The sequence below is a fragment of the Cryptomeria japonica genome, chromosome 5 (assembly GCF_030272615.1).
Source record: "Cryptomeria japonica chromosome 5, Sugi_1.0, whole genome shotgun sequence".
NCBI lineage: Eukaryota > Viridiplantae > Streptophyta > Pinopsida > Cupressales > Cupressaceae > Cryptomeria > Cryptomeria japonica.
In genome coordinates this window covers 813,055,514-813,065,803 of record NC_081409.1, presented here as the reverse complement: position 1 = coordinate 813,065,803, position 10,290 = coordinate 813,055,514, and the positions used below count along the sequence as shown (strand labels likewise).

The window sequence follows — 10,290 nt, the reverse complement described above, 5'->3', positions numbered from 1 at the left end:
CCTTTAGGAAAGTGAGCACATATGTGCTACTTTTAGCAAAATGAGAACGTACGCGCTAATAAGCCCAAAAGGACCACGTATGTGGTACCTGTCAAAAAAAGTTTTTTAAAAAAAATCGATCTTATTTTCCTATGATAGCCACATTTTTTTCCCCATTTTCTCTGCCAAACTGCAAACGTGGTGTCTCATTTCTCCCCCAAACACTATGGATCAAGGTTAGTTTTTGTTAATTTTTGTCTTTCTTTCCCATTTGTTCAATTTTTTTTACGTTTTGAATTTAATTTCATTAATTTTGATTAGGTTTTTTCATTTTTGTTTTAAAACTAGATTTTGATAATCCACAATAAGAATAACAAAATGCACCTCCTTTTGACCACATACCTGAAACATGAGCAATTAATTAATCAATTAGGGCAAAATACGTCTAAAATCAATAGACTGATTGATACATTGAAAACATCTGAACTTGAGCATCATAAATCCCTCGCCACTAGCCTAGAAACATTAGCTAGTGGTGCCATAGCTATTTCCACACAAATTACAAAATGGGGAAACTTTAGGGATAGGTGTCATCAATACTATGTTGATGGGTTATCATACAAGGGAGTGAAAAACAAAAATATTAGTAAACAACAAATATGTGTCCTTTTTGTTAATCCTAAAACTGGTCAGTCATTACCTCTTAATGCAAAGAGGTTTCCCATACAATGGTGTACCAATGTGCAGATGAAGAATCTTTTTTGGTAGAGGTGGTGGATGGTCTTTGATGATCCAATAATTATGAGGTTCCATTGTATTTTTTGAGAAAAGTATACTGTGAGTTTGTGCTCAATGTGCAGCCAAACTATTTTGACATGAGAAAGTTCCATAGTAGAGGTGGTGGCTCTACCCAAGATAGACTTGGAGCCCATAGGCGAGTAGCCTTGGAGTGTCGTCGCCCCCTAGCACCCAAACCCAAGGTGCATCAGGTTGTCCTAGTAGAGATGAAAGAGTCGATGGAGCTACAAACTCTTCACGCGGCCACAGTATTGAATAGTGCCATCATCCAGTATGGGACATCATTATCACACCCTATTGTACTGGATGATGAGCCATTAGTTTCTCCAGGTGGCGACAGAGAACCCATTCAGAATATGTGTATCAGTTGCTCGAGGGTGTGCTCAGAGATAGATGATGTGGTCGATGCAAATGGATCCATATCTCATCCATACATGATTTATGGGAGTAGATGTCAGGCCTGCACGGCGGAGGATTTCATGCTAATAGATGAGTTGATGGACATGATGTTTTCCCATCAACGACAAACATAGGTGTGTTTATTTGAATTCATAGCATTTTATTTATCAGTCACTTTAAATTTGTAATTACATAAATAAATTTTCATTTATACATTGATTTAAATTGAGACAAATAATATGCATTTTAGGATGCAGTAACGGTATCTCATACTCTTCCCCCATTTACTACAACTGCAACTTCGATGCCTGAGGTATAAATTTTGTAACATGTTAAAATAGAATATTACACTTTGAATTCAAAAATATTACAAGATATACTAACTATCTTTAATGCTTGGTCCAATTTTTGGTTTTGTAGGTGTTGATAGGGGATTGATGAACATTACGCTCTCAGTGATCGATTTTGGCCTACAAGGCTATACGGTATCATATTTTGTACAACCCTTTTTATTTATTGTTTTGATGGAATATGCGAGTCGTTTCATTTTAGATTTCTTAAATTATGTTTAATATATTATCAGTACTAATATCTCATGTTAATTTTGTTTTTTTAGGGCACCCCCTCCACATCTAGGCCTCATCCTAAGAAAAATAATTCCTTGAAGACACCAAAACATGGGAAGAAGGTAATTGAACACATTTTTAGTTGTACAATTGTTTCTAAAAGTTGAAATCAAGTATTAGTTGGGGTTTATAGATTGATTAGTGTTTTTTGTCTATTTTACATGTACAGTGGTCATTGAGCTATGTGGATTTGTTGAATGCACCTGATTTGCTCATGGATCAAGAGAGGGTGGAGGTATGTATCTCTACTTTATTTTCTTGATTTCATGATTATATGCACACGTACATGTGAACTTCTGATATATTCTAATCTTATAATTTTTTCATACAGGAAATATCCATAGTTGTTTCATCAATAGCGAGCCCTCCTCCATGCACTGGAGAAGCATCTTAGGATCCAGTATACTTTTGTTTGATATATTACATTAATTGTTTTTAACCTACAATACTTATCATTATATTAATTATATTTAATCTTTGATCATTTTTTGTATAGGTAATAGCGACAATTTCTCCATCGATGGTGAGCAATCCTCAGTCCATTGGAGAAGCATTTCAGGCACCGGTACGTCATTGTTCTCTATATTATAGCTTTTAAGTGTTTTTGATATATTTATGTTAGTACATTGTATTAAATGTACATTTAATCTACAATAGATACCTTCGCGGTACGACCATAACGTGGATCCTTTTAAGTATGTATTCAAGAAAACTCCTAAGAGTGAAAAGGAGAGGAGAGCGAAGACATTAGCTCCTAGATCAGCTGATGAGATAATCTACATTTCAATTGCAAAGGAATTATAGTTAAATGCATAGTTATGTTGTTAATTGTGAGCTAATTTCTACCAAAGAATTCTAACTTGGATTTTGAATTGTGGTTTTGCAGCCATCTACAGAGTCATGTACTGCATCAAAGAGGCTTGATTTTGATGTTCCACCACAAGTTTAGGATCATATAGTGTTATTTTTGGTCATAGAATGACCAATACATGTAGATATATTCTACATCTTTATTGTATATCGATTTGGACATGGTATATGCCACATTTTTGTAATACTTGTATTGACTTGGTAGACATGCCTTTTTTTGATATATATAAATGTTGATATTCCATCCAATAAATGTGTACTGAGTTCATTATTTTGTATTCATTGTATTTCATGGTTGTCCTTTTATAAATTTAATTGTTCATTTTCCTATGTAATCAACAATATGAATATAAACAACAAAAATCTATGATATAAAACATTGCAATCGTGGAATATGATTTGATAAAATTTCTAAAATGTTGATTAAGCCTACAAAACCTCGTATTCAGTCCATTATTTTGTATTTGTTGTATTTGGTGGCTTCCTTTTTATAAATTTAAATTAATATTTTCCTATGTAATCAGCAATATGAATATAAACAACAATATGTGTATGGTGCGAGAGCACTCTAACACTCGCAATGGTCAAATTTTGGTTGTTGTGTGCACAAATAGACATCATGAGAATGTCTGGGTGTGTAGGTTTACACTAGGCATTCTCCTCTCATGCATCCCAAAGCATCGGAACATCAAGAGTCATACCCTACCAACACGATCTCTGAAGTGCCCTGACTCCAAAAAATTGTCAAACTTTGACGGACTATTTCTTCCAATCTGAGACACATATGATTGATATGTTTGAACCTATGGGGTTGTGTGAGACTCCTCTATAATAGTCTATCTCAGTTTTTGACAAGTCGGAGCCATTTTCAATTGGGAACATTTTTCTCCTACTGGCAAAATCATCAATTACATGCAATGCAAAGTTGCAGGATAGGCTAGAATTGATTTGGTTCGTCGTGTGCACAAAATGACATCCTAAGCGCATTTGGGTGGGAAGGTTTATTCTAGGCATGCTCCTCTCATGCATCCCAAAGCGTCAGAATGTCGAGAGTCATACCCTACCGACGCAATCTCTAAAGTGCCCTGAGTCCAAAAATTGTCAAACTTTAACGGACTGTTTCTTCTAATCCAAGACACATATTATTGATCAATTTGAACCTATGGGATTACATGAGGCTATTATACAATAGCCTATCTCATTTCTTTATGACACAAAGCCATTTTTAATTGGGATCATTTTTTTGCCTGCTACAAAAACCATCAGTTGCATGCAATGCAAAGTTGCAGGATAGGCTAGAATTGATTCGGTTCGTTGTGTGCACAAATCGGCATCATGAGCATGTTCGGGTGGGAATTTTTATGCTATAAATTCTCCTCCCATGCATCCCAAAGCATCAGAACGTCGAGAGTCATACCCTACCAGCACGATCTCTCAAGTGCTCTGAGTCCAAAAATTGTCAAACTTTAACAGACTATTTCTTCCAATCCAGGATACATATGATTGATATTTTTGAAGGGTATGTGCAAGCTAATGAGTCACAAATTCGCGAAAGTCTGTGCGTTAAAAAATGTGCTCCGCAAAACGGGCCCCCATTTTTTGAAAATGGGGGCCTATTCTAAAAAATGGGGCCCCGTTAATGGTTCGGCCTCTCAAGCCGAAAGGTCATAGGGTGCCAAAGCCAAATAAAATGGGTCCCCGTTTTATTAAAAAATATGCCCCCGTTTATCAATAAAATGGGCCCTCATTTTGAAATTCTATTTTTACCATTTTTTTGGGCAAATTTTTCATTTTCACCGTAACAGTGAATTGACAAGAAGAGATCAAAAACGGGCCCCCGTGCTGTGGTTTCCACTTCAAGCCTCCACAACTATCCCAGGTACACATTCAGTCATCTATTTTCACATTTCATAATTTTCTTGTATATTTTTCTTTTTTGTGTGTGTATTATTTAGTTTTTTTTGTATTATTTTAGTTTTTTTTTATAGTAGTGTATAAATAAATTATTTTTTATATTTGTAAATTCTTGATTTTGATCTAAAATATTTTTGAATAGTTAACCCTAAATCGTAATCAACAAATTTAGAAATCAAAACTAAACCTAGATAATTAACAAAACGAAATCGACACAAACAAAAAAATGAAAATGAAATGGAAACAAAAACAAAAATGTTCGAAAATGAAATTGAAATAAAACCGAACATATGTACCTAAATTGTTCTTAATCCTCATTAGGCAATACAAAAGTTACCACTAAATTAGTATAACCTTAAAAGTAATTAACATTAGTCTTCAAATTTTAGATATCAAAGTTTAGGCTTAGGTTTATGCCATGTCATGGCATAAAGGTCCTATTATGGTCCTATTATGTCATGTGATGGTATAAAAGGATCAATTATGGACACATTATGTCATGTCATGGCATAATAGGTCACATTATGCCATGATGGCATAATAGGACACATTATGACATGATGGCATAATATGTCCTATTATGCCATGACATTGCATAATGGGTTCATAGTTGGTCCTATTATATCATGTCATGGCATAATATGACCTATTATGCCATCATGGCATAATAGGTCCTATTATGCCATGACATTGCATAATAGCCCACCTATTATGCCATCATGGCATAACAGGTCCATAATAGGATCTATTAAGCCACAACATGACATGATTTTCTCAAAACTGCCAACTTCGTCATCTAATTCATCTCCAACACTGAAACTATGCTAATTCAACATGTTTACTTAGTATGATAGGACCAATTATGGACCTATTATGCCATGACATTGCATAATGGATCCATAGTTGGTCCTATTATGTCATGTCATGGCATAATAGGACCTATTATGCCATCATGGCATAATAGGTCCTATTATGTCATGTCATGGCATAATAGGACCTATTATGCCATCATGGCATAATAGGTCCTATTATGCCATGACATTGCATAATAGTCCACCTATTATGCCATCATGGCATAATAGGTCCATAATAGGACCTATTAAGCCACAACATGACATGATTTTCTCAAAAATTGCCAACTTCATCATCTAATTCCTCTCCAACACTAAAACTATGCTAATTCAACATGTTTACTTAGTATTATAGGACCTATTATGGACCTATTATGCCATGATGGCATAATATGTCCTATTATGCCATGACATTGCATAATGGATCCATAGTTGGTCCTATTATGTCATGTCATGGTATAATAGGACCTATTACGCCATCATGGCATAATAGGTCCTATTATGCCATGACATTGCATAATATTCCATCTATTATGCCATCATGGCATAACAGGTCCATAATAGGACCTATTAAGCCACAACGTGACATGATTTTCTCAAAAATTGCCAACTTCATCATCTAATTCCTCTCCAACACTGAAACTATGCTAATTCGACATGTTTACTTAGTATGATAGGACCAATTATGGACCTATTATTCCATGATGGCATAATATGTCCTATTATGCCATGACATTGCATAATGGATCCATAGTTGGTCCTATTATGTCATGTCATCGCATAATAGGACCTATTATGCCATGGCATAATAGGTTCTATTATGCGATGACATGACATAATAGGACCAACTATGGATCCATTATTAAATTGAATATATAATAGATTTATGATGTTTCATTGAAAGTTTTTATTAAGTTTTGTGTGCAAATTTTATATTTAAAGAATCAATAGTATGTACATGTATATTTTTTTAAGTTCAATATTATATTATATATTTCATGTGTATCTCATTCAACAATATAGAAATGTTACTATTTATAAATGTTTTTTTTTTAATTTAGTAAAATAGATTCTTCTTTGACATAGAGTTGTATATAATTCATGTATATCTTTATATATGCAGGAGTTCTTTGTTATCATAGATTTCTTTGACATAGATGAACTATTAGGTGGAATGTTTCACATATTTTGGAACAATATGAGTTTTAAACTTACTAATAAATGCATTCACACTATTCTGTTCTGTAATCAATTCTAAACGTTTCCCCATCTTTCCATACTTTAGAGGGTATTCTATATTTTTAAATCTCCTAACATCAACCATTTTTTGTCCAAACTCAGATGAAACATGTTCATGCAAACATTCACCTATCGAAGAATAGTTCCAACATAAATTGCAAAGACCATAAATGCATGAACTGAAAAGAAATAATTGTTCATTAGGTGGTTTACAAAATAAACTTCCAATAAAATCTTTTATAGTTTCAGGTGGAACATAAACACCACAATCCTGCACAAGATCATTACCATGCAACATACAACGTATATATCTAAAAACATCATAATAGTAATGAAATTAAACATGAGTTTTACAACAACAAGATATTCTTTGTTTATTGATTTTAACATACCAGGGTTTGCATTTTTCAAATGATATTTGACTAATTCATAAATTCATTAACACAGATTCATCACTAAATTTTTTAAAGAATTCAGTTTGAGTCATATCAAGAAGATGTTTTGGATGAGGATCATGAATTTTTGATCCCACCCTTAACTTTAAAACATCTCTAGCATTTGATGAAACTCTAGTGTTATCATGCCACAATTTTGCAATTAATTGTTTAGTTTCATCATTTAATTTCATGTCCGACCTTTGAAGTCTACCATTAAAACTCCAACAATGGTTTAGTGGATCAATTTCAATTGTCTCTCTTCTTTTGGTCGCTCTTGACAAGGTTCTACGATGTAAGTTCAAATAGCCACTTATATCACTTAACAATCTTTTACTAACAATCATTTTGTCAACTATAGCAGTCATTACAACTCTATGTGCTGCATTCTTATCTTTAGATCGACTTGTTTTTCCTATAGAATCGATGGCACTGGCAATAGTAGATACAACTTGCTTATATGATTCATCTTTTCTTTTTGGTTTTGCATAAATACCTATCATGACTTTATGCATTTTTAACATTTTTATTAATTGTAGCATTAATTGACATTGGAATTCTAACGTTTTATTATAGAAAAATTGTTTATATAATCTGTTCGCATGTGTTCTGATTTGTGTCCAAGAAACTAACCCATTAAGATTATCTAGCACATTGCTATCAATAGTAAACAGATTACATTCATTTTCTTTCAGAGAGGGTGGTGTAATATTTTCAATTTTTATTTCTTTTCATATTGGTGTATGAAATTTATATCTAGCTTCATTTAAATCAGCAATTTGATTGGCATCATAGTCATCGGGATTTAAAAACATACCAGGATTCGCATCCACATCAACATTTGCATCAACAATCATACCCGTGTGTGGTTCTACATTTCTTGCATCCATCATGATGTCTTCAATGGTCTCATCTACAACGGGCACTGAACTAGATACTTCAGAAGTGTTATTCAATTGTCGTTGTTGTGATCTTCGATCTCTTTGGCATTTTGCCTCCTTCTCTCTTTGTGCTTGAATTTTGTCCACTATCATTGTCCTCTTGTTTTTCTTTTGACATTGCTTAGAACCCATTTTTACAAACTCATCTTCAAAAAATAATATCTTTTTACTGAGTTCTTCAAAAAATCATGTAAAAAATATTAAAAAGTACTGCCAAATGATGTAAAAAATCTTTGTCAGTACGGATTTCAATGATAGTGTGGTAAATCAATGCAATCTATCTTTTTTTTTTTACAGTAATGGTTATTTAGAAACGGGGGCCCGTTATTTAAATAATGGGCCCCCGTTTCTAAAACGAGGGCCCATTATTAAATCCAACAGGCAAAAAATGGAACGGGCCCCCGTCATGTAAAATTTGAATTCACAACCCACCACTTGCCTTGGGATTAGGCCCAGGATAGGCCTAGGATGGCCACACCTGAGACATGAACCTGCAAATTCAAAGCTCCATGAATGAAAGCACAAATATGATGAAATGAAATAGTTTTCGTCCCTCTAATCAAAGAATTTTTATATGAAATTGAAACCCATTTCAGATTATACTTTCTAGATTCTAAATATGTAAATTAATTTAAAAATTGATTATTTTAACTATTTTTCATTTAATTTATACTAAATCAGGTCCATAAATTTGAAATATTAACTAATTTTCTTAATTTAATAACCTTTTTATTTTAATGAATTTTGAAAAAAAAATTCTATGTCATCAATCTACACAAAATTATTTTCAATTTAAAAAAAAAAATTCAAAAAATGCTAAGTTTACGTCAAATTATGTGGGTCGTACACGTCAAATTTTTAAAAAGATAATTACGGCCATTAAAAAATTAATTTAAAAAAAAATATTTGAAAAAAAAATACAAAAAAATATGCTCATCAATCCTTAGTGTGTTACAAAACATTTCCCAAAATAGTTTGAGAAAATAATTTTAATTGTGTCAAAAAGTGTGGGTCGTACACATGCATGGTATGGTCCTGAAACAGGCATTTTTAAAACATAGTTTTTAGAAATCCATTCAAAAAGTTATTTTTTATTATGTGGGTATTAAAATAAATTACATATTTGAAAAGTAGACTAAGAGAGCTATCTTTTATATTATCGACTTTTTCCAAGATTCAATCTCTAAGTGTTTCAAAATTTAAGCTCAAGTGAGACAATCTGAAAAACAGGGAAAACACTTCCACTTTTTGGCCAAAAAGTGGACTCATCTTCTTGCACTGACCCTCAACCTATGGGATTTCATGAGGCTCCTCTACAATGGCCTATCTCAGTTTTTGACAACTTGGAGCCGTTTTCAATTGGGAGCATTTTTTTGCCTAGTGCAAAAACCATTGGTTGCATGCAATGCAAAGTTACAAGATAGGCTAGAATTATTTGGTTTGTCGTGTGCACAAACCAATGTCATGAGCATGTCTGGGTGGGTAGGTTTATGCTAGGCATACTCCTCTTGTACATCCCAAAGCATCAGAACGTCAACAATCATACCCTACCGGCACGATCTCTCAAGTGCCCTGAGTCCAAAAATTGTCAAACTTTGACAGACTATTTCTTCCAATCCAGGACATATATGATCGATCCATTTGAACCTGTGGGGTCATGTGAGTCTCCTTTATAATGGCCAATCTTGGTTTTTGATGACTCAGAGCCATTTTCAATTGGGAGCATTTTTTTGCCTGCTACAAAAACTGTCAGTTGCATGCAATGCAAAGTTGCAGGATATGCTAGAATTGATTTGGTTCATCATGTGCACAAACTGACGTCACAAGCACATCTAGGTGGGAAGGTTTATGCTAGGAATGCTCCTCTCGTGCATCCCAAAGTTCCAGAACTTTGAGAGTCATAGCCTACCGACACAATGTACAAGTTGCTTGACAACTTTTTTGACAATAATGATAATTTTTGCTCAAATTATATCTAGACTCAATCTATGACCCCTATGACCTGATAATGAGTCAAATAATTCTCCATGATTATACAAGAATCTATAATTATCATGATTGACCTTATCACATCACATAAACTCAAAACATAGTCACAAAACATAGACACAAAAATAGTCACAAAATATTGTCATGTATTATTCAAAAATTTGCCTCTAAATATGGTCAAATTAGCTCTTGGCTATTTAAATATACAAAACAATATCTTACAAATCATCTCATGGAATTTTATACAAAA

At 33.4% G+C, this 10,290-nt stretch overlaps 1 protein-coding gene across 1 annotated transcript in view; it reads left to right on the top strand.

The window, feature by feature from the left end:
- Positions 1-995: 995 nt before the first annotated feature.
- The window catches only part of LOC131043056 (lipase-like PAD4), a 47,806-nt gene continuing 38,511 nt past the window's right edge, over positions 996-10,290 (top strand). Inside the window, exons 1-2 of the mRNA XM_059221037.1 lie at positions 996-1,154; positions 1,427-1,489. Coding sequence (XP_059077020.1) covers positions 996-1,154; positions 1,427-1,489 — 222 coding nt within the window. The remainder of the gene's footprint in view (positions 1,155-1,426; positions 1,490-10,290) is intronic.